Source organism: Puma concolor, chromosome B4 (genome assembly GCF_028749965.1).
Source record: "Puma concolor isolate L17-30 chromosome B4, mPumCon1.1.hap2, whole genome shotgun sequence".
NCBI classification, from domain to species: Eukaryota; Metazoa; Chordata; class Mammalia; order Carnivora; family Felidae; genus Puma; species Puma concolor.
Window position 1 is genome coordinate 75253182 of NC_141673.1, and position 26507 is coordinate 75279688.

The 26507-nt window shown below is 37.6% G+C and overlaps 1 protein-coding gene across 1 annotated transcript in view; it reads left to right on the plus strand.

Moving 5' to 3' along the window:
• The window catches only part of SLC2A13 (solute carrier family 2 member 13), a 387878-nt gene that overhangs the window by 219384 nt on the left and 141987 nt on the right, over positions 1-26507 (plus strand). The window contains exon 5 of the mRNA XM_025930431.2: positions 23534-23697. Within this exon, the coding sequence (XP_025786216.1) occupies positions 23534-23697 (164 nt within the window). The remainder of the gene's footprint in view (positions 1-23533; positions 23698-26507) is intronic.

Below are 26507 nucleotides of genomic sequence, written 5' to 3' on the forward strand. Positions count from 1 at the left end.
ATATTTTATGTGTAAAATAGCCCTGTACATAAACCAGCCAGTTTCCCTAGTATTTAACTGGAGAATCGTAATCTGTTCAGTGATGGAAAAAAAGCCTAGCTACCATGGAGCTCTTGAGTGGCAGAATGTAGTATGTCTGCCTCCAAAAGGACACATAAGTACTGTTTACTGTAATTTGAGGGTAAGCCGAAGGATTTTTTAGGGTAATTGTGAGATCTTTGTAATCCAATCATCAGCACTGTATCATCGTCCTCACCATCATCTCTTTTCCCTAATGATTTGGGTATTGGGGTTATAAGGTTTCTCTTATATTTTCAAAAGAGTTTTGTCTTTTCATGGGTTCTTTTCTGTGTAGCAATTCGATAATAGTCTTCCACATTCTGAAAAAAGAGACATTTGACCCATCAAATCCAATTCTAGAAATTTATCCTAAAGGAATATTCCTATAAATGGAACAAATAGATGTACAAATATGTTCACTGCAGGGTTTTTTATAAGAATAAATATAGGAACAAAAACCTAAATTCCCAACGGTGATGGACTATTTAATAATGCCACTATGGTATAGTGTTGTACTGAGCAGCCATTAATAATAATGACTGAAGTCTATCAAGGGTTTATTGTATTAATGTAGATAATTCTTAACAGCCATAGGATTTTGTAGATCTGTCTTAAAAATGTCTAATATAATGTATTTGTATGTATTTAGTTGATGTATGCATGCTTACATTTTTTAATTTATGAATATATTTAGTATATCAGAAAAAAATCTGGAAGAATATAACAAAAATGTAAGTAATGATAGCTGAAGGAGGAGAAAGTGATTTTTAAAAAAAAAAATCTTGTATTTTCTAATTTTTCTAAATTGGAGATACTACTTCATTTGGACCATTAATTACAGATTCTCTAACTTTGTGCTGTCAGTAGAGTAACCGCTGACCATGTGACTATTCAAATAAAAAGTTATTGAAATTAAATAAAATTTAAAATTCAGTTTCTCACTAGGACTTGCTACCTTTCCAGCTCTCATAATGGACACAGCAGAGACAAAAGATTTCTGTCATCACACACGGTTCTGTTGGACAGTGCTGCCTGACTCTTGAACTAAAAGTTGTAGTCCAGCAACAATTCCTTGTAGAAACTTTAAAACATTTCCACCCTACTACATACAGCGATGTAATTGCTGCATCTCTCTTACTACATACGTGCAGCAGGCAGTTGAGAATTGTTACAACAGCTGTCTGTTAGAAGAGATTGTGAAATAGGAAGCTGCATTAGGGTTTACCTTCCAGATAGGCTGTGGCGGCTGGTAGCAGCATAACCATGGACTTCTGTAGTTTTTGATCTCTTCTAACATCTGCTATCATACAAATATCAATTGTCACCATCTTCTTTTTTAATGGATGGAAAGATTGAATCTCAGAAAGGCTGTTCAAAAGGCACAATACGTCTCTTACTCCAGAGGTCTCTTAATTCACAGGAATACTGATGAAGAAATAACTTACTAGTATCAGTGGCTTGCCCTAAGGACAGTAAACACTGAATGAAGGGTTAGAGCTTGTCTGTCTCTTCTTGAGTATGTATGTTAGGGTTTTTTGTTTGTTTGTTTGTTTTTTCCGTTTTGTTTGTTTTTCTACTGCACCTCCATCTTGGTGGTAAAAATTAGAAAAGTGAGGACATACCATTACATTTCCGTACCTCTTCCACACATTTTAAGTCTCACAAGTTGATATTCCAGTAAATGAGAAAAGGACAATTTTTTCCCATGCATGTAACTTGATTGCTATAACTATAAATACTGTAAATATTTTTAGCTCACTATTGGCAAAATCATTTGTTTCTCAGTAAAAGCATATATAAGCTTTGTTTATGTGAAAAATTGCAATAAATATGATGGCAAGATGTTTTACTAGGATATACTATAAAATACTGGAAGTCTTTTTTTTTTTTTTAATTTCAGTTAACTTGATGTCTTAATTTCTGAGAAAAATTGGGGTATATTTAACCCCCACTGAACATTGTTTCCTCCTTCTAGAAACTACAGCTTTCTTTGAAAGGTAACTTCTGCAGTTTGGTCACATCCTGAGGTACATCCAGGGGTGGTTGACTTCTTGCCTGTTACGTAGCGTTCTGCTCCTGGTGGTTGTGCCTCCTCCTTCCTGCAGGACTTAGGTCATGGTCTGAGGTACTTCTAAAGTGCTGGCCTGGTGGGGTCTGCTCACCAGCTTTCCTTGTGACAGTAGTTAGGGCAGTTCTTGTTAGTACCCTGTGGCTTCATCTCCATTTCTTTTCTTTTGTCTCCTTTCCTCTCTCCCTTTTTTCTCCTTTCCTTCTCCTATTTTTGTGGCATTATTCCCTACTCTCTACATCTGCTTTACTCCTGCTTTTTCTTTCCACCCAAGGGCAGCATTCTCCAATGAGTCGAGCTAGCCTGTTAGAGTCACCTTGAACTTAATGGTTATTGAGGTCTGCTTTAGTTTTTTCCCTCACTTAAAAAGGTGTACATATGAAGGGTACCTGGGTGGTTCAGTCGGTTGAGCATCAGGCTCTTGATTTTGGCCCAGGTCATGAACTCACGGTTCATGGGTTCGAGCCCTGCCTTGGGCTCTGAGCCTATTTAGGATCCTGTTTCTCCCTCTTTCTCTGCCCCTCCCCACCCCCTGCTTGTGCATGCTTGCACTCTCTCAAGTAAATATTAAAAAGTAAATAAATAAAATGTGTACATTTGAGATAGCCTTAAAAAATCCGTTTAATTTTATTATCCTCATTAATCACTTCAGTGTTAGAATTTTTAATCAGCCTCAAATATGGTCTGGGTTTAGCCACTCCGATATCCAGGCTAAATCATCTCAGCAGGACAAATTATTTTTGTAGACTTGAAGGTTAATTTTATCCTTTCTTGAAATTCTTTTCTTACATGAAGCACATCTTTTCCTTAAGGGTTTAGTAGCTTACTTATCTGAATATTGATTATGGGTCAGAGAAAAAACTCAACCAAAAATATTACTGCTGTCATCTACTTTTATTCATCACTTTTGTGAATGTTCTGTTAATCAGATTCAACATGTGGGTAACCAGTATTTGGTGAATTAAAATAGAAGAAAGTATGGCCATATTTTTTTCACCGGTAACAACTGTGGATACTTCAAGACTTTCAGTCCTTCATTTTCAGTTTAGTTATTAAGAGTTGCTAGTGTTTGCAAAGACCTAATATATAGCTAGAATGCTGATAGGGCTGTGTTTACTACTTGCTTGCAAAAACATTTATTGAAATGTACTAAATATTTACTATAATGTACTAATGTTCTACCAAACTTACTAAAATGTTTAAAAATATATTGCCATTTGAAATATTGTACATCTGAAATATTGTGCATTTCACAATTTTTTCAACATTTATGTTACTCCCTACTAACACGTTAGTTGTAAAAATTAATTTATTGTTTAAGAAAAAGAATGGGTTTACTTTTCAGTTCCATATTGTGAGTTTAAAAATTGAAACTTCAAATTATGAACAGAATCTGAAGATACTTTGGGGGCTTTAATAAATTGCAGAAAATATATTTCTTTACAACTTAGTTAATAAATGACTTGAAAATGAAGTATTTAAAACCAAGTCTAGGATTCTTTCCGGACAAACACTCTTCACTCCCCAAAAAGCACATATTAGTTTATTACACAAAAGTTCAGTTTTTCATGTTGAAATATGACTTCATTTAAATTAAACTTACATTTTCTTTTTCTTAGAAACAGTGGGGAAAATTTCAAAAAAATGTATTATATTCTATAAAATAGACATAGATAAAATAAATTATTGGAAAAAAAAACTATCCACTTAAAATTACACTAAACATTTTTCTAGAAAATTGGACAACCTAATTTAAATGACAATATGGTTTTGCATTCTTATTCTTGATAACTGTCATTGGTTCCTCTCATTTACTATTTGTGGACTGTCTTTCTCAGTAGAAGACATGCAAAGACTGCATTATTGTGGTTTTCATCTCAGTAATATGGACATGTCTTAATTGAATTTACAGTAACTTGAATCAGATTGTAGTATCAAAGTTAAAATCTGATTAAATTTTTAAATTTTATATTTTGATTTTGAGGTTTGGTAAATTATCAGTGTAAATGCCAGAATTTGCATTCCTTTTTCTTTGCTAATATGACATTGTTGCTCTATGACTTTGGATGATTTTACCCTCTGCTTTTCATCATATGTCTGTATCCTCATTTGAAGAGAAATTTTTATGCCCTCCTTCGGAGAGAGCTTTTCTGTCACCAGTTTGGGACAAATATATTTCTTGTGTGTTTTTAAAGAAAATTAGGTCAGTATTAATTTCCCAGGATAATATTTACATTTATAAATTTCTGTTTTCTGTGGTGGAGGTGAAAGGCAGATTCATGAGAAATAAGTTTATTGTTTAATGTCAGTAAACAAGTAAATTTGTCAGTAAAAACAAGAAAGTAATGAAAATAAAAATTAAGACAGCAATAGAAAAAAAAAAGTTGTCTTTCTCTTTACAGAAGTTTAAGTCTCAACAGTACTATAGATCAAGTCAGTGATAAAGTCATATGTAGTCCAGTGCTCATCCAGTGAAATCTGCTACAGTGTGGTACAATCATGGGTCCTGTAGCCAAGCCAAATTGTTTTGTAGGTCTCTTTGGGAAGTAAAGACATGCATGAGCCAGCATATCTGTCCCTGTGACTCAAACAAATGAAAGGCTGAATAATGGTGGCCTTGCCAACCTGCTGCAAAACATGCAGATTAATGAAATAGACACTGGTAAGAGACAGCCTTATTAATTACAGAAGTGTAACCATGGCCTTCTGTCAGTTCAGGCTCTTTTTATTACTTATAGTATAAATCACATACTATGTGGAGTACAAGTGGAATATAAACTGTAATGCGGTGCGTGCTCTTTGGTGATTTGCAAACTTTTGAGGACAGAATTTACCTAGTATCTAATAATTTACCTCTTTCCCACAGGACAGTAGAATTAATGTACGAATTAGTAGACTTGAGTAATCCTACTAGCAAACCCATATTCATTATTGAGATAAACAGATTTCCCAAGATAAGGATTATTTTCCTCCTGTGGTATTTACAAACTTATTAAAAGCAAAACAAACCCAGAACCATAGACTGTTAATGATTTTGATTAGACCACTTATAAAAATGGTCATTTCACAGTAAAGGAGAGAGATGTTCTCAACTGAATATCTAGAAAGGCTGTAGGTAAATGTCTAGCCCGTATAGATTTTGTCAGTCATGTGATTTAGGGAATGATCCCTGATCTGAGCCCATCCCTACCACTAACTTCAAGCAAGTTCTTAACCTCTCTGAGTTTCTAATATGTAGAATTGCTCTAATACATACTCTTAAGGAGTTTTGGTTGTAAAATAGGCCTGTAGAAGATGATACCTATTATTTCCAAGTTCTTGTCTTAATCCTCACTACAGAACTCGTGAAGCAACATATTTTCATTGCTCCTATAATTCATTAACTGAAGAGGCAGTAGGGCTGAAAAAATATAGAGGTTTCTGCATGCTTTCTTAAAATAAGTTATAAACAAGAGTGACACATTTATTACTTAATGACTGGGGTTATTTTACAGATTGTAGAGTTCCTATTCACCTGAGCAATTTTAAGTGAATTTACTATGTAGAAACACAAACATCGGCCAGAAAAAAGTGGGAAGTGGAAGTTGATAAAGATGAAGAATTATCCTTATTTCTCAGCTGAAATAATCATATGGGGTTTTTGTAACATGTAGAATAAGAACAAATGAGGTTTTAGACAAAATAAAATGCCATACACCACTAAAGCATAAACTCTGCCTCACTTCAAGAGGACAGTAGTGTATGAGTACTCTACATAGATTCACACTGGAATAATTTAAAAATATAGAGTAACTTGTTAGAGTGTAAGACTGTGCATACTTGTGTTACTGTACCTTAGGATTCCTAATTTAGTGTAAAACTCAATGCCAACACATGAAATGCTGAGAGAAATTTATAACATCCTGAGAGAATAAAGCAATAATTTAGAAATACATAATGAAAAATTTAGCAACAGATAGGAGATTGAGAATTCAAATTTGTTTTCGAATTGGTGATATATAAATGATCCACAGAAAGGAGAATAGGCCTTTTTAGCACTTTAGAATGAAGTGTGTGGTATGATAACATGCGCAGACATCTGGTTTGCTTTTAGCAAAAATAAGAGCACTCCCTTCATCTGGTGTATGTTTGTACATACTTCGAAAACCAGAGTATCACAGCTAAGTTATGTTACTCAGTTTTCATTTTAATTAATCCCTATTTGTGTTTTTGAAAAGTAAACATTTTAAACTATTTAGAAAAAAATATGTCAGTATTTATGGTATTGGAAATCCTGGAATAATTTTAATTTTTTTTTTTTAGATAGAAGCAGATCAGAACTGTATGAGTCAGTATTTAAATTTAAGTCTCATCAGTTATTAGTATCATAAAATTTTGATTCCAGGAATTCTAAATAGAAAAAAAATACTGTACCTTCAAGAGGCTCTCTATTATGACTAACTTCTGTGCTGGGATGTTCTGTAAACATCATCCTAAGTGTGAGCAAAGAATGATCTCCAACAGTTAGTTCCGTGTCCTCTAGCAATTCTGTGCTGTCTGGGAAAGGGGAAATATCCAAAAACAGGGTAAGTTTTGCACATCTTCACGAATTACAAGTACCTTAGTAAGCCATATGTTTTAAGTAAAAACAAACAAAAAAAACAAAAAAAAAAACTAGAATGGTTAAATACATAAGCATTTTCTCCCATGAATTGGACAAGCAGCAGCACTTGGGCTTTGAGGCAGCTGGGCTGGATGGCTCTGTGACTTCCCCAAAACAACATGGGTACTCCAGGGGTTTTTGCTAAATCAACCCAATCAGTTCATCACTGGATACCGGCCAGATCAGGCCAATAGAATTTCTAAGCATTCTGTCACAAAACTGTGAGTGGGGCACGAATATAGAGTACAAAGAGGAGCAAACTAGTTTGGGGAGGTTCCTGAAGTTAGAAGGAATAGAGTTGTTGATCACCCATCTTTTCACACCACTGCCTTCCAGCTTCTGCCGTATTTAATCAATAAGGGGAAGGAGCAACAGACGGGCCTCTTTTAGGGACAAGAATTTCTTGGCTCCAAATATATGCTCTTTCCTCTCTAAACGAGTGTGTCTTCTTCTAAACTTCTGTGTCTTCCTTGCCAAGTAGAAAGAACTTCTAGAAATAAAAAAATAAAGATTTAGTTTCAAACATAACAGTGGGCTTCTCAACAGAATCATAGGTTATTTTCTGAGGAAACTGGGATAAGTAACCAGGGCCTCAGCTATTGTTTTCTTGGTGACCTCATCCAACACTCCAGCCTTTGTGACCCGCTTTTACAACCTCACATACCCCACTCCTTCTCAGTATGCCCTGAGTGGTCAGCAAGGGGTTTCATTAGCATGGAGGCATTTATTCTATGCTTTCTGTCTGCATTGGAGGTAGACGCCACAGTGACAATATGGGCTTGTGCAAGAGAAAGCATAGGTTAGGACGGTAATTCCCCAAATCAGTGATGTTTTCTAGCAAGAGTCCCATGATCCAAAACATTGATTTATTAAGTTCCCTAGGCTGGGGATCAGATTAGGGCATTCATTTGTATCCTCATGTGATTTAATAAAGATGACACATTGGCAGGCTTACCAGGAGTGAGCACAGAACATTCTTTTTGGATAATGGCACACACGAGTGCCTCCTTGCAAGGCAGTAATAATGTCTGAGGCCACCCTATTTTGGAAGACAGCTTTTCTCATTAAAGAAATTTCAGTGTTCAATAAGGATAGGATTTGTTAGCTATCATTTAAGGCTTGGTGCATAAACATAATGGCTTCTATGTGTGCTATAATATCCAAAAGGCCAGTGAAGGGGACAAAGACAGTGGCCAAATAATTGTACCAGTGGAATACAAAATGTGCCCATCTCACCTTGAGGAGAGGGTGATCGGTAGTTGTTACCATGAGGCAAATTCTCCCCTGTGCAGGGAAAACCCATAATGCAGTGGCCCAGCCACCCAGGTGGAAGCCATGACCAGAGATTGGTGCCACATGGCAATGGGTCCCATTTGGGGCCATCCAGTAAATACCTGGGTGGCAAGATGGGTCGGTGTCATTGAAACACTGAAATTTCTCTAATGAGAAAATAGGACAGTATGACTACATAGCTGCAGTGATATCCATCATATATCCCTGGTATAACTGGGTTGGTTCTGTTTAGAGTGGTTTTTCCATTCCCATCATAGGGTTGCCCAGGTGCTCAAATGTCCATAACCCAGGATAAGCCACATAAACCCATCCCAAGTCAGAGTGTAGCCATCCATAACTCCACTAGTGGTATTTTTAGGATTGTTCTAGTCAGCTGTTTGACTGAAAAAGAATACCCAGGGGCGCCTGGGCGGCGCAGTCGGTTAAGCGTCCGACTTCAGCCAGGTCACGATCTCGCGGTCCGTGAGTTCGAGCCCCGCGTCAGGCTCTGGGCTGATGGCTCAGAGCCTGGAGCCTGTTTCCGATTCTGTGTCTCCCTCTCTCTCTGCCCCTCCCCTGTTCATGCTCTGTCTCTCTCTGTCCCAAAAATAAATAAACATTGAAAAAAAAATAAAAAAAAATAAAATAAAAAAAAATAAAAAAAAAAGAATACCCAAGCCTCATGTTGTTGATAGTGTGTGCCACAGGCCAGGTCTCAGGATCAATATTGGTAATATTAGATGAATTAAGAATATTAGTCTGAGCTTGTTCTTCCATAATGTACTATTTTAGGGCTTTTCAGTCCCCTTACAGGAGTTGTAATGCCCAGCATGGCAATCATGATGAGCTAGAGAAGGGCAGCCCACACACTCAAGAGTTGGATTGATTTCTTTGTCAGACAAATGAGTGGGCTCACTACAGAAAGGTATTTCCATTAGGTGCCCATTCCATGACCAGGACCACAGTAGCAGCAGAATTTTAAGGCCATAAAGACAGATGTTTAATAGGAACTTATACGGGGAGTTCTTCCTCTTCATTTATGGCCTTATCCCTAGATGTTGATGTGGCTGCAGCTTTAGGAATTTGACCAGACCCTGAGCACTATACATGTTGCCTGGGGGAGGCAGCACGGTCAGGCATGAGATGGAGGAGGGGTGGGGTATGCCAGACCAGCACCCCCACCTTCTACTGTGGGAGGAGGTCATCAAGATGTGACGGTCCTTGGACCCAGGAGCTGGACACTGGCACCTGGAGGCTCTCCACCCGCTCCCCGGTGCTTAGAATGTGCATTCTGCTTGCCTTTCCCACTCTCAGAAGCTGCCCCAAGGATACACTCTTGAGATAGAAATGTGGTATTGAGGCTGTCTGGACTGGGTACATGACTGAACCCAGTTAAGGCCTCTGTATAAGTTTTCAAGATTGTGGTGGGCACGTGTGGAAAACCAGTCATCTGGCAGCCACCCAAGACAGGCCCCGTAAGTTCCCATGTTCACTAAAACAGCCACCTACCAATTTAGAATGGTCTGCCTCTGTTGACTCTCCTGCTCTCTACATGTGGAGCGCAGTTTCACATTACACCCAGGAAGCCCTACAACAATTTGTAAAGATGCTCTTTTTGTTATTTATATTCCACTGTAAGTCTGCTCTTTAAGTTTATTTTAATCGATTCTAGAGCTCTCCGTAGAGAGGAGAGTTTAGTTGGCTTTGAGCCTATGAGTCAGGTTAGTGCTCTGTATCCCCCTTAAGGGACACCACACTTCTGAGATTTCTTTTTTAACAGGCCGACTGCCCTTCTGTCAGGCCACCTCTGGAGGTTTCTTCCTAACTAAATGCAATTTTATGATTTTTATATTTTGTGAATTTCACTCTTAGTGACAAGTTATTTAGCTGCAAAAGTGCTATACTAGACAAAGGACTTTAGCTATAGAGAATGAAAATACTATTTTATGTATTTTATGTAGGGGAAGAAATGTGAAGTGGTAAGTGTTGAGTAAGGGTTGATGTTTTGCCCTGTATGCAGACGGAATAACCGCGTAGGAATTTCTGTAATGGTTTATTTGGGATCCTGAGTATGTGTGAGAATGAAATGTAGAGCTTTTATGCTGAGTTAATTATACTCTAAAAATGCTTTAGCATTAACTTTTATCAAGTTTTCATTTTCATAAGGTGTTTGTAATGATTAATATGAGCAAAGTGTATACGGACACCTCTTAGCATATAGTAATTACTCTACAGATGGTATTTCTGCATTCCTCTTCCATCAGTACAGAGTTCTGCCGTCAGTTCCAACTCTCAAATTGAGTTTCACACGCTCAATAAATTTTAGCCATTACCCTTGTTTTTCGATCCTGTATTTTCTTATAAAGCAGCCTTTGGTTTTCATCGTAAGAAACAAAAAGTGAAAGGGGTATTTTAGGAATATAATTCTACACACATAAAGGACAATAGAGAATTAAGACAATGCAGCCAATTCAAACAAAAACATTTAACTCAAACTATTTCCTAATTCTCCTGGTTTTTCACAATTAGCAAGATAATTCAATGCTTCTGTGTAGTAGCTGAGAATTAACATGAATGTCTTTCATGTTGTACTCCCTCAACAAATGTATGTGGACTCATTGGTAATTGCTTTCCTTCTTGAAGTCATACATCACGTGTACACATAGAATTTCTTTTTTTGTCATGTGTGAAAGGTCCTGCCGTTACACTGAAAATTGAGCAAGTATGTCCTGGTGTTGCGTGCATGCGCTTGAAATGAACCAAGGGTAGTTTTTAGGGGTTTCCGTTTGAACATCAAAGGACATGGTGCTGTCCAAGTGCCTGCATCAAGTCAGCAGCCTAATTTACTATTAATAATACATTGGTGTGGCAGGCTTCTCTTTGCAGTCTTTTTTGCTCAAGGCTGTTAACAGCTCAACTTGTTCCTCTACTGTTAAAAAATTGATCAGCTTTCTTTCCCAGACATTTGGAAAAGGAAAAATAAGATGTATTCATACTCTTTCGAAAGTCTTTATTCACTTCAACCCTTCCTTCTCCAGAAACAGTTTGAGGGCTTAATTAAACATATAGAGAGGAAATAGATACAATACACTTTAAGGTTAGTGATTTAATGGGGGCACCTGGGTGGCTCAGTCAGTTTAGCGTTCAACTCTTGACATCTGCTCGGGTCATGATCTCACAGTTTGTGGGTTCGAGCCCCACATCGGGCTCTGCACTGACAGTTTGGAACCAGCTTGGGATATTCTCTCTCTCTCTCTCTCTCTCTCTCTCTCTCTCTCTCTCTCTCTCTCTCTCTCTCTCTCTCCCTCCCCCCCTCCCTCCCCTCCCCTCCCCCTGCCCTCCCACCACACACACTGTGCTCTCTTTCTCTCTCAAACTTTAAAAAGCGTTTTTTTTTTAAGTTAGTGATACAAGAAACAGAACAAAGTAGGAAAAGATAAGGTGACTCAAGCACAAGGAACTTGAATCTAGTAGTGTCTATATGAACTAGGTCACAAAGCCTTTTTGAAAGTGGTCACAGCACCCCTTACATTAGTATCTCTTGAACTGACTCAGAGCCCTGGCTAGGGGTGGCTGGATGGGGCTGAGTGGGTAGGGGCGAGCAGAGGGCATGGATACGTGGGAGTATTGCATTTGTTACAGTCTCTGAATGATTCTTAGTCATACTAAAGTTTGAGAATCCTGTTGCTCCTAAAGTTTTTGCAGCCAGTGAAAAAAAGCAGACATGTCATGTTACATGAGTCACAGCGTCCCTAAGAAAAAAACTAATCAGTTGCCTCAGAGAAGCAAAAGAATTCCTCCTTACTAAGACCAGAGAGAATTCCTTTCTGGGTGCTTTGGTGGTAATGTAATACCCATCCATATTAATCTACCATTTCATAGTGAGTTAGTTATAATAATCTAAACTCATTAGTATTGGTTTTGATATCTACAACAGTTAAGTAATGCCATACAATTTCTTCATCTATCACGGGAGACAGGGCAAAAAGAATTATCTTTATACTTCTTATCTCTAGATGATGCAATCAAGTGGGTAACTTTGGCACCTTGCCCAGGGTAGCATTCTATTTCCCTGCTTATTCTTGTTCTGCAAGCCCCCTCTTTGCTTCAGGAGATGAAATCATCATTTTAGAGAGTCAGAGAATGAGCATATTTGGGAAATTCAAGTATGATCAGTCTGTGTGAAACCTGAGCGATTCTATTGACCTTTATGGCATCCTTCCCTTCGCTGTGCTCTCTTGTCCTCAAGCGTGCCAGTGGATGGAGCTCCTTTTCCACTATCATGGATCCCCTGCATCAAAGGCAGACCCTGAATATAGTCACAAATCATTGCCGTCTCCTATGAAATCGAAATCTAGAGTTTCCTTCCTGGCCATAACCTCCATCTCTGCCACTATAGTTTTTCTAGTCAGTGAACCGAGCAGGTATTTGTCATCCTGATGTTAACTTACAGTCCCTCAAGTCCTTTCCAGTTCTTTTTGTGCCTGATCCTTGGGCTGGTTTTAAATACTCTCCCTGACTAAACCCTGTGTAACTAGCAGCCTAAAGTGCTTGCACCTTTGTATTTTTTTCAATTCTGGAATATGAGCAGTAGTGATATAGTCAGTTGGAATCACTGATATACTGTTGAGACTGTTAAGTGGAGTTAATCACTGTCTTGATGTTCCAGTAACACTTTACTCTTACTAGTCTTATAGAACTTGGCTCATTGAGGTGTAATTTTTTTGTGGATGGTGGTCTCCTTCAGTGCAGGTAGACACCCCACCCTCCCTAGACAGTCCCAGATATTATTTGCCTTTTTATCTCCTGCATCTGGCACATAGGCCCCAAATGAATGTATTTTAATTGCATATAATTGAGACATTTGGCCAGTATATACTAATTTTTCCATTAAAATACATATTACTATTATCGTGTCTAAATATATAGTTTTAAGTTTATTTATTTTGAGAGAGAGTGAGTGAGCAGGGTGAGGGGGACAGAGAGAGCGGGAGACAGAGAATCCCAAACAGGCTTCCTACTGTCAGTACAGAGCCCCATACGGGGCTAGAACTCACAACTCGAACTCATAAACTGTGAAACCATGACCTAAACTAAAATCAAGAGTTGGATGCTTAACCCACTGAGGTACCCAGGTACCCCTAAATATTTTTTGAATTGAGAAAGTAAACCAGGTATTTATTAGCAAGCAGTGTATTAGTTGTAGTGTTTTGAGCACCAAGAAATAGAAGGCATGGATTATTTCATTTAAGAAAGTACTAAGTTTGGCACCAAAAAAAACCCGTCTTTTTCTAAAGAAAAACACAGATATATTAGTTGCTCATGATTGTTATTTCATGTTTATTTTACTTAATAGTATTGAATTTAGCTCACAGAACTGGAGGTTTATGGTGCCTGAATACAATATATGACATATTCAGTGTACTAAAATTTAACACTTTAAACAAAACTTTTATTTTTTTTTTCTCTCAGTGTTTATTTATTTTTGAGAGAGAGAGAAAGAGACAGAGTGTGAGCAGAGGAGGGGCAGAGAGAGCGGAAGACACAGAAATCCAAAGCAGTCTCCAGGCTCTGAGCTGTCAGCACAGAGCCCGCTGTGGAGCTGGAACCCACAGACTGTGAGATCATGACCCAAGTCGAAGTTGGACGCTTAACTGACTGAGCCACCCAGGTGCCCCTGAACAAAACTTTTAAGTCACAAATGCTTATTATAGAAAATTGGAAACATATAAGGAAGAAAAGGCACCTAAAATCTCACCCCCTGATAATAGTATGTGTTAACATTTTGGTGTATTCATTTGTCTTACTTTTCTATAATTTTTCAATAGTTGACTTTCTAGCCTCTAAATAATTTTGCATCTTGCTTTTCACTTCATCTTATATGCTCTTGGTCTGTTTTCCCAGTCTTTATTCCACAGAGATTCAGAGTTATAAATAATGTGCATAAAACTACAGATCTTTGCATAATCACAGTTTTGTGTGGCCATGCTCTAAAATGTTGCTTTTATATAGATTAAAAGTTCTTGCAAACTTTTACTTACAAACCTTGGAATCCATTGCAGCTTAAGATAAAGTACTGTTTTGGGGCATGTGGGTGGCTCAGTCAGTTAAGCGTCCGACTTCAGCTCAGGTCATGATCTCGCGGTTTGTGGGTTCAGGCCCCGTGTTGGACTCTGTGCTGACAGCCCAGAACCTGGGGCCTGCTTCAGATTCTGTGTCTTCTCCTCTCTCTGCCCCACCCCTGCTTGTGCTCTCTCGCTCTCTCTGTGTCCCTCAAAAATGAGTAAATGTTAAAAAAAAAAAAGTTAAAGTACTGTTTTGTTCCTTTTTGATAGTGCCAAGAGCAGTGTTTTTCATAAAGTAAATGCTATGGCCTGCCCTTTTTTCTCATTCAGACTCTTAAGCCTCCTGAGAGGAATGTTAAGTAGACCATTACCTTCTCTCCTCTTGTTACTTTAATGAGGTGTTAGATGAGCACAATATGGAGATAAGAAGTGATGGAAAGACTAGTTTGTATCAATGTTTGAGTTGAAAAAGCTCATAAATCACATACAGTCCATTTTTAATATTCTCTTCCCTAGCCATGAGGGTACATAGGAACTCAGTACTGGCCAGTAAGGTAGGAAGGATTGTAGCTGAATCAGGAAAGCATGCTGGGGTGGAATATGTTGAAGCTAAACCATTCAAGGCGCAATCTTCTAACCTTCCCCTCACCTTACCCCAAGGACTTTTTTTTTTATTTCTTTAAACCCTCTGGATTTTTAAAATACTTTATTATGAACATGAATTATTATAATTATTTAAGAGATTAAAATTTAGTTGTAGATATACTAAAAGCCACTGAACTATATACTTTTAAAAGATTGTGATTTTTATGAATTATATCTCAATATAAATCTTAAAGCAAAAAAAAAAAAGGCAATAAAAGGCCACTCCATCCATTCACTCGTTTAAATAAGCACTTAATCAGTGTCTCAAAGGAAATAGCCATAAGCCTGCTTTGGCAGTTGCAGAGGTGTAAATCACATGCAAACTGTTCTTTGGGGAGTTTTTAGTCTAATAGAGGAAATAAAATGTGCATTTAAGTAAGTCTCATAGCAGAAGGAACGTTGTGCATTGTAAGAGAAGTGCTGACAAATTGCTGAGGAAAAGCAGAAGATTAATAACAAATTATTGTAGAATTGATCAGGTAGGTTGGTAGATTTGACGGTGGCGAAATAAGGGAGTAGCTCCCTGATTGCTCACAGTTTCTCAGTGAATATTAGGCAAGATTTCACCTGAGGCTGGATGGATTGGGACAGTAGAAGGAAAGGAGGTGCTATGGTTGTCTCCTGCAGAGCTGTTGCCTGTGTGTCTTAGGGGTTTCCAGGTGAGTGCAATTTATGTGTTTGTCTTTCAGCTGCTAGGTGTAAATGCAGAGTGGAAGAGTAACTGGGTATAAGTGGGCAGAGTTGGCATTTATGGCATGAATATGACAAAGGGGGGTCAAGCCAGAGAATTTGAGAATGGCGAAAAGAACATGACTGTAATAATGATTTGGGAAAGTATATTTTCAAGGCAGTGTCAACATTGCCTGGGATCTTAGTGAAAATGCAGCTTCTCAGTCCTAGACCTGCTGAATCAGAAACTCAGAGTGGGGCCCAGCAGTCTGTTTTTACAGGTCCATCAGGTGATTCTGTAGCACATCAGTACCTGAGAAGCACTGGGGATTGGGAAATCGAAACGGATGGAGGCAGTATGTACAGTTATGGGAAAAGGGCAGAAATGGGTGATGATGGGTAACTAAAAAGAGGAAAGTGTATATACGGCTCAATGTATATACATGAAATTCTTCCATGAAAGTGGAAAAATTCAAGTGAGCCGTGAGGGTGAGGAGTGCTGGTCAGAGACTAGGATACTTGAAGGATTTCAGAAGTGGAGCTGTTAGGAAACTTAATATCTGGATGGTCCTTGTCAAGGCTATTCTCACGAAGAATCACAACACAGAGTAGAAGTGGAGAAGAAAACTGTCAGGCAGGCGCGGGAATCACCATTGAATGAGGAGTGACCAGCAAAGTAGGTGGCATTAAAGAAGGAAGGTTAGAGGATAGTTGAGCTCACTTCTTTCCCCTTATCCTCTTCAGCTCCTCAGGCCTCCTCCAGTATATAGGAGTGAGACAAAACAAGCTGTAAAAAGTGATCCCCCTAGTTCACAGGGCACAGGGAGAGGGGATGAGAGGAAGATTGAGTAAATGAGTGAATGCACAGGTTAGTGTGGAAGTAAATGACCAGGTGGAAACAGGTGACCTGAAAGTCTTGGACTCTTGCATGATGCTAAAATGAGCAGGTATGTGAGACATGATGGAACAAGGTGAAAGCCTTGTTCCTGATGTGATTAGGGTCGGCACTTGATTGGTTAACTGAGAAAGACAGTTAATCAAAGAAAGGTCCCAAGGCTTGGACCTTCCCAACCCTGTCAGACCGGCAAGACAGAAATGACAACTGGTTCAGGACTCTTGCCAGCCTCTAGAGAAATCCTGGAATAGGCAGCTCTTAGACATTAATACCCTGCACAGATCGAGAATATCATGGTCTCGAAGATTCTCCAACTAATGGATTTCTCTTCCACCAACATGTTCTCAACCTCAGCCACGAAGTGACCGAGCCACGCGTACTAAGGGTTTGAATCAGAGATGTACAGGGTATTAAACATATACCAAGGGAACAGTGAACTTGGATACAAGGTCAAGATCAGCAACAAGTTCTACAATCCAGTGCTGACATCAGATACAAGCTTCAAGGATTGTATCATTTCTTAATCAAAGAAATGATGCATATATATCTTCAGTATTTTATTTTTAGTTGTACAGTAATTATTTATATCCACTGCTTGAACTTCCACATTGTTTTTCTTGCATAAATCACACTCAGTATTATCATCTGTGAATTCCAGCTTTAGTTTCTTTCAAATAGAACAAGAACTGAAAGATACTTGAGAAGAAACCAAAGGGCAAAATCTTCCAGACTTTAACATTTTATCCCCAATTGTTCACAGTTGTGTGGCCCATACAGTTTTTGGGTTTTTGTTTTGTTTTGTTTTGTTTTAATGAGTCACCTTTATTCACCCTTTCCAAAGCATATAATTTTGTCTTTAATGCAGCCTTTTTTTTTTATCATCTTATGTTCTATTCCTTTTTGTATTATTTGATTACCTAACTATAATGATGAGCATAAACAGGATGGGGACGGGGGAGAAACACCTGATTTAATATACATACAGTTCAACAGATGGGATATGCAAGCCTGTATGAAGTCCCAAATGTTCATTTTCCTGTGGGCATATGTTTTATGGAAAGAATTAACAGGTTAATCTGGCAAGTTGGTGAATTGCAAGTCAAATTAGAGAGCTTCTATCATTGTTCTTAGTGTTGCTTAGCTTAGAGCAAGGTCAGTGATCTGGCTGAGTTGGGTGGGTGAGACATGAGGACATCTCTCTTGAGGTTTCCAGAGGTTTGAAGCCAGGTTAAAGGGACTGGTCTCTGAGGCGGAGAGGAGGTCACACTGGGAACACTGAAGGTCTGTAGAATCTCTTTTAATTTCCTTTGACACATTAATTTGTTCTTTGCCAAACACTAATGAAATCATTTAAATTATGAAAATTGTTTTGTAAAATAATAAATGTGATTAATAATGATGCTTTCTGAGGATTACTATATTTGGATTATTTTTTGATTTAAACCTAGTATGTGTGTTAGCTCAAAATATATGCATGATATACATGAAATCCTAATTTCTGCCTTTCTAACTTATATATTTTGCATTACAGCTTGCACCTAATAACGCAGAAAGCAATTTTTTTTTTACTGTTTAAAATACATAAAATTGGTTTAAACATCTTAATCATTTTTTTTTTTTTAAGTTTGTTTTGAGAGAGGCGGGGAGAGAGCATGAGCCAGGGAGGGGCAGAGAGAGGGGGAAAGAGAGAATCTCAAGCAGGCTCTGCACGGTCAGCACTGAGCCCAGCACAGGGCTCAATCTCACAAACCATGAGATCATGACCTGAGCTGAAATCAAGAGCTGGACACTCAAACGAACTACCCATCAAGGTCCCCAAAAAACTTAGTCATTTTTTAAATAATTTTTAAGATTTTTGTATTTGGGTGAAACATTTTTTCTTAAATCTATTGATGTGTTTTTCATAGTTATCCATGCTTTTGATTGTATAAACACCACCCCAGTGGGAAAATACAATTTTTTCACTTAAAAAACCATCTTTTATTAGAACGACATTTAAAAATCTGTAGTCAGTGTACTTTACCATATGATACAAATAAATGTATTTATGATAATAGGAACTAAAAGAGACAAACAATTTAACTTGGATAATGGGAATCTTTTAGGGCTTATAGTCAGTCAGCTATGCTCTGTAAGTTCTCATCTTCTCATTTAACTTAGTCTTTATACCAAGTATGAAAGTAACCCACAAGATTGTTGAATAAGACAAAGTTCGTAGATAACTGAATTTGGAAGCTATCTGCAGCATTGCTAAAATACATTAGAAAGATATAGTCCATATCTGTTTTATTCAGGAAGTTGAAGTCTTTACAGTTTTATACCAGAAAAAGTTTGTCTTTATTATGAACCTATACATTTTGTTTTGTCAGACTGTTAAAATTATCATTTACTATTTTTTTTGGCAGCCAGGCATTTTAGAGCTAACTTGTAGTTATTATGTGGCCAAAGTTTTTATATAATCATCTTCATCATCTACCTCTCTTACTAGTCTTTTTGTTTTAGTGGCCCTGTCATGTGATTTTTATTACGAATATCCTTAATTCCCTTTTGAAAGTTGGTGGTAGATAAATTCAATAAATTCAACAACTATTGAGTACCTACTTCTTGTGTTAAGTTAAATCTGTTGTCCTGGCAATAGTGAAAAAGACAGGTATGGCTTCAAGGAATTAAAAAAAAAATACCTTTTTCAGAAATGACTAGGAAATGCTTTGTTCAAATATAGAACAAAGGAAACTAATATATATATATGTATACATATATACATATATATATTGCTAAGCATGTAAAATACACATATTCATTTTATTGGTAGTTTAACATCATCATTAGGATAGATTGCCGTTATCAAAGCCTAGATGTTTTCTAGAGCTGTTTTGTTTTATTCAGATTAAAGATTCAGAACTGGAAGCTGGATCTCGAATAATCTCTGACATAGCAATGCACATATAGTCTGGCCATTGTGTTCTTAAATGTCCACACAGAGTTGTGAAGCTGGTCTTCTCTGAGAGCCCACTGCCCTCAGGCCTTTCAACTTCACTCTGGGGAAGAGCTGGCATGTGTGAGATGACCAAAGGTTGCCCAGGGAGTCTTTGAAAAAGATGATAGGCCCTCTGATAGGTACTATAAAATGATTTTGAAAAGAGAAGGAAGGCATCCCTACTTTAGTCTAAAAAGGAAAGAAAGCCTTTTTTCAATTGTTCATATTGTTCTTTTATGAAGAAGACTCTCTTATGCTTTGTGCAACTTTTAAACAAATACCCAGTCCCTTGAACATTCAGACTACTACATAAAGGCTTAGAAGGTTGCAAATACAGTGGTAGTCCATTCTATAAGTGGTTGGCCGATAGCATCATTTCCAAAAACATTGGAATTCACACACTTTAAAATGTAAATTCACTGTATCTTTTCACCATGAGCTGACTAAAAAACTAGGCTCATGAATTATTCTGCCCTAAATATGTCATCCCCTGCCTTATGAAAGAGAATATAGTTAATGCCTGAATTTTTCTGAAGCTGATTGCCCTTTAAGTGAATGTCCTTGTCTTTTCCTTCTAACTGTTGGCCTTTTGCTTATTTTACTGCTTAATAACATTTTTACTGGATAGGCAGAATAATGCCCTCCCCCACAACCAAAGATGTGCCTATCCTAATCCCCACAACCTATGAATATGTTACAATACATGTAACAAAGGGAGATTAGGTTGCAGATTGAATTAAATCTGTTCGTCATTTTACCTTAAACCCAGAGATTATCCTGGGTTATCAGAGCTGCCCAGTTTATTCACAAAGGTCCTTAAATATAGAAGAGGACATCAGAGTGAAGTGATATGAGAGGCACTTGACCATTTTTGCTGGTTTTGAGATTGAGGAGGGGACCCCAGGAGACTACAAACATGGAGACTTCTAAAGCCTGGGAAAGACAAAGAAACCTGTTTTCCCTTGAGCTTCCAAAAAAGAATGCCTCCTGACACCCAGTGAAACTCACATCAGATTTCTGACCTACAGAACTGTTAGATAATACATTGCTGTTCATTAAAGCTACTAACCTTGTAGTTGCTTGTTATGGCAACAGTAAAAACTAATACATTTACCCATGTTCCAAGAAAGGAAGAATGAAGATGAAACTTGAGGTACTTCCATCCAGAAAAAGATCTAGTGTGTGCTGAAGTTACAGTGCTTGTTGACAAGGAGATAAAAGGCCATCCATGAATTTCAGCACCCTGCTGTCACAGCAATCTACAGGTGCCTGTTCCCGGTGTAATGACCTAAAATACACTTCAAAACAATATACCTTTGTTTCATTCAGCCTCCAGTCTGCCTACTTGGCTGTCATTGGAGTGAGCTTTCCATAGAACAGATCTAATTGTGTTATTTCTCTTTAAAGCCCATTTTATGGTTTTCCATTGTCTAGAGAAAAAAAACCCCACACATGTGGGCTGGCAGTCAAGGCCCTGCGACAATAGACTCTTCTGTAGCCTATGTCATACTTCTCTTTCTTGTGTACCTTGTGTTAGCCAAGGTAAGGTAATGACGTTCTGTGAGTCCAGCAATGTGCTTTGCACTTTTCTTCTTTGTACATTTCATTTCCTCTACCACCAGTGTCCTCCCAGATGTTCACACCTGCTGGCAGTCCCCTATGAATTCCCTGAGACTCAACTCAAACATTAAATTCCCTGGAAAATCAAAGAACATACCACATCAAATAAAATTGTTTGGTCTATCCTATATGCCACATTGTGACTAAAATTTTTTGTGATATTAAATTTATTTCAATTTCATTCTGTTTCATTCTGTGAGTTTCTTGAAGGTAGCAAGTGGGTCTCAATAATATATTTGTGGGATTTTAGTAACTCACATAGCTTATACAGTAGATACTCATAAATATTAAAAGAACAAATGATAATGTTTCCTGACCTGGCCAATCTACCACAAGATTCCATTTTAAAGGGAGGTTTCTGATTCCCAGGCCACTATTTGGTTACATTCTGCCTCCAAAAGTTAAGTATTGTAAAAGAAATTTTCTTACATACCTAGGGAACATTTTCATTGTAAGTAAAATTTTGACGCTGACCAGTTTACTTTGTTTGATGCCATTTCCCTTTTTAACGCTTGGAATTTCATGGATTGTATTGTATCAAAATGAAAACATCAAAATAATCTGTGTTGTTCTTTTCATGGGTCTGTTTGCAAGAATTATTTTGTGTGATGTATTTGTTTTTATTTTTTAAATATCAAGACGACTCTGAAATGTAATAGAATAGCATAGCAAGTATCAAATTCTTTGACTTTAAATACTGGAATTTTCTCTCAGTGCTTCTATTTTCTGCCTTTCTAGATTTGTTATTGATGTTAATTTCTCAGCGGTTTTACATAGGTCTGACCTTGCTGCACAAGTCTTTGCGAAAATGAGAATGTATATGGTAGAACTTGGAAACTGTGAAACAGTATTCAGATGGAATGAGTTATTTTCATAACTTTTATTATCACTTTACACTGTGACTGCAAAATGTTCACAATTTTCATGATGATGGAAGTAATTCCACTGGGAATATCTCTTTTTTACAACTGCTGTCAGAACTCAAAATCTTTAAATGGTTGGCATAATTTTTAGTGTGATCAGCAAAACACATCCTTCATGTTGCATAATAACTTATAAGTTCGGTTTACTACTTTTAAAAAGGAAAATTTTTATTAAGATGAATGAGTCGGCATTGTTAATGTTTTACATAAGAATATGATCATTAACTTGAGAAAATAGTAGAAGGAAACCATTGATAGATCATTGAAACATAAATGTATTTAAAACAGATTGTATTTTTGAAATACTATGAAACTGTTGATAAATATCTGGAAACTGTACGTTGTAATTGTAGAAATATCTAGCTTGGATACCCACTATCTGGTTTGGGTAAAGATTTGAATTCTGTCACTTTTCATAGGTGATTCACCAGGAATATTTTGCTTCCTTTGTTTTAAGGATAGCTTTATTTTTTTTAATTTTTTTAAATGTTTTTATTTATTTTTGAGACAGAGAGAGACAGAGCATGAGCAGGGGAGGGGCAGAGAGAGGCGAAGACACAGAATCTGAAGCAGGCTCCAGGCTCTGGGCTGTCAGCACAGAGCCCAACGCAGGGCTCGAACTCACAGACTGTGAGATCGTGACCTGAGCCGAAGTCGGACACGTAACCAACTGAACCACCCAGGCTCCCCTTTAGGATAGCTTTAAAGTAATCTTCTGATTTAACTACTGATACTTTCATCAGAAAAGGAATATAAAAAACCTGACTTCTTTAAATGTACCAGAGGTATCTCTTATTGTGCATTATATGGCTTATTAGAGCTAGTCTCCAGTAAATTCATTTAGAATAAAACTAGTCTATAGAGCCTAATCATGTAGATCGTGCTAGAGACTTCCCTCACCAAATATTATACTTTTCTAGAAGCCACAAAACCATTCTCATGTATGTCATGTCAGTGTCTCATCTCCTTACAAAATGCCAAATAAATTGACATATTCTTACTTCTTGTGTCTTTATGGATATTCCTCTACCAGATTTCTGCCATTACATCACACTTTACGTATTATATGCAACAAGTCTATCCTTTTTAAGTACATAAGTTTATAATGTATGATGACTTCTAATTCATTCCATGGACTTGGAGTTATCCTTGATTAGCATTTTAGTCATAATGAAACTACCAGTTGCCACTGCCCCTAGTTTTGGAGTATATTTCACTTTTAAAGCGTTCAACTCTCTCTGTCCTTTTTTTAAATTTTTTTTATTTATTTTGAGAGAGAGAGAGTGCATGCATGCATACCTGGATGTGTGCAAGCAGGGAAGGGGCAGAAGGAGAGGGAGAGAGAGAAGACTCCATACTCAGCTCTGAGCCTGATGCAGGGCTCGATCCCATGACCATGAAATCATAACAAACCAAAATCAAGAGTCAGACACTTAACTGACTAAGCCACCCAGGTGTCCCGCCCTCTGTCCTCTTGCTTGAGTATCTTTTCTTGATTATACAAAGTTCAAGATAAATTTATCTTAGCAGAATCTCTGTCCTATGATCCTTTAAACACTTTGCATGGATTCCCATGTTAACTTAATGGTATTACTATAGCTCTTAACGGTCTTTTTTAGATCTACTATATTTTTCTATGTGAATAATTGTTTCTTTGAATAACTATCAGCAACAATTGTTTTATTCTTTCCTCACAGGTACTACAGTGCAACCATTCTGCAGATGTCTGGTGTTGAAGATGATAGACTTGCGATATGGCTGGCTTCAGTTACAGCCTTCACAAATTTCATTTTCACACTCGTGGGAGTCTGGCTTGTTGAGAAAGTGGGCCGCAGGAAGCTTACCTTTGGGAGCTTAGCAGGTAGGTGACTGGATGAAGAATTCAATTACAAACTTTTCTCTAATGATGGCAAGCTCACCTTCCAAAATACAATACCAATGCTCCTTATGATCTTGTTCTCATAGCCAAATGATAGAGTTTTTTACACAAAAAGTTTTTTATTTTAAAGAACTTAATGTTATGATATGTAACTAGAATGTGACTAGAAACTTGAATTGTAAGAACAATTTGAGTCTACAGGGGTAACATTCTGCTGCTGTTATTTTTGAGTTCTGCTCAAAGGTACAAAAGTGAAAAGAATAATTGTGCTTTTTTGTTCTTCTTTGAACAATTTGATATTCATAAACTCCCTTTTAAACATGTTTTATTTTTAAGTTTGGTATAATATGGAAGTAAATTTGGAGGTTTGTTTTTTTTTTTTTTTTTTTCAAGGCTCTTTCAGCAATATAGTGTTAAAACCATATAATTTCTTCACAAAGCAGGGGCAGACTTTTTGTGTTTGAATCAGGCTCAAATTCTAAGGTAAATTCTGGTTGGTTAAGTGTGTTTTCACAAAGCCTTTCTCATTTCAAATATCTTTTGTCTTTGAATTCTGTACATTTCATTATTTATTTCTTTGTTAACACAAAGCCTGTTTCATTTGACAGGATGAGACCCATCTTTGCCAATGTCTTCTCTTGTTGCATCATATACTTTTCTTATTTTTTTCATACATACAGATTGCTAATTATCAATTATCTGTCCTCCAGTAACTCCTTTATAAGTTTATTAGAGTAAGAAAAGATTTTTTCATTAAAATGTGAAGTTTCCAGGCCAGCATGAGCTAACTTCTATTTTAACCAAATTATACCTTTAAACACTGATCTAATAGCACTGCTTCAGGCACTTATCCCAGATTTTAATGAGAAAATACATTCTGAGCTGCAACCTCAGCTATTAGGAACTTGTAGTCTCTGTCATCCCTGCCTCCAGAAGGAAGAGTGGAATGCTTCTACCCTCTGTTCTTGCCTAACCAGTGGGAGGACTTGAGTCTGTCATGTAAGTGGAACTGAGGGGAAGGTGAACAAAAATGGTCTGGTTAAGAGGCAAAGGTAATCACAACAGCCCAGGTACACAGGGAAGCAGAAGGGCAAGTGAGTGAGGAAAGGTGAAGGACAAGGAGGCTAAAAACCATCCATTCATAAACTTGTCAAACACTTATGTGTTCATAAACACATAAACCAGAAGTGTTTAGTCTGGAAAAAAGACTAAAGGGAGACCTAAGAGATATCATATTCTTTTTTTTTTTTTTTTTACTTTTGAGAGAGAGAGAGGGACAGAGTGTGAGCAGGGGAGGGGCAGAGAGAGAGGGAGACACAGAATCTGAAGCAGGCTCCAGGCTCTGAGCTGTCAGCAACAGAGCTCAACACAGGGCTCGAACCCACAAACCATGCGATCGTGACTTGAGCCAAAGTTGGCCGCTCAACTGACTGAGCCACCCAGGTGCCCTGAGAGGAATCTTATTTTTGCAGATGATAGATGTTATAAGGGCATAATTTTTACTTGATATGAGAAAAATATTTTTTTTTTTTTTTTAATTTTTTTTTTTTTTCAACGTTTATTTATTTTTGGGATAGAGAGAGACAGAGCATGAACGGGGGAGGGGCAGAGAGAGAGGGAGACACAGAATCGGAAGCAGGCTCCAGGCTCCGGGCCATCAGCCCAGAGCCTGACACGGGGCTCGAACTCACGGACCGCGAGATCGTGACCTGGCTGAAGTCGGACGCTTAACCGACTGCGCCACCCAGGTGCCCCGAGAAAAATATTCTTAATAGAGCTTTCCAATAATGAATTTGGCTGCCTCATTAGGATGGTAAACTGTGAGCAGAAGGATGGATGACCATCAGATAGTGATGTGCTAAAAATAAATTCCTACAGTTGATTAGAAATTGGGTTTGCTGACTTCTGAGTTTCAGATCAACCCTAAGAAGAGGTAAAAGCTACTTTAAACATTTTTAAATAGATACCTACCCTTCCTTTTCAGCAAGGCCTCCATTAACTGCTACTTCAAGAGGTCTATTTTTTAAATAGAATTTCTGATTAAATTTGGCTTTTGAGATCTGGGGAAAACTGCTGGTTTTGAGATCAGGGAAAAACATTTTTTCTGGTAGCCTTGGTCCCTTTATTTCTTGTATTCCAATGAGACATTTTCTCATCAGTTGAGGTTTTTCAGGCTTTGTAGATCTAAAGCCATACTGCTTGGGTTGGAATTTTATGACTTTGGGCAAGTTTCCATTTTCTCATAGGTAAAATGCAATTAATTATAGTCCCTACTTCATAGGGTTTTAATCAGAACTGAACACATTTATACACGTATGGCATTTGAAACTCTTCCTGACACAGTAAGGTGCCTAGCACATTTAGCTATCACAGCATTATTATTGACAGAGTGATTCTTTGTTGTTTTAACCATAATGTGAAACCAATATGCATCATTGGAATCCAGGAGCTTTCCTGAAGCCTTCTAGCTGATGTCATGTTTCACCTCTCAGTGTAGGTACTCTGCTCCAAGGATTTCCAGAGCCCATCCCTGGCTATTAAGAGGAAGTATTAAGACCATTAATTGGGGGGGCAATACCAAGAGATTTCAAGTACTGGTTTTTATGAGCAACCCATAGGCACTTTTCTTTTCTGCCTTGATTTCTTTTCAGCCAAAACCACCAACACCCCAGCTCTGCACATTACTAAAACCATGCTGATTGATCTGGCATGAAAGAGATATTCCATCAAGTAAACACCTGATTTCCTTGTTATGTTGCCAATTAAAGTGATGATGTAGATATTACAGTGGA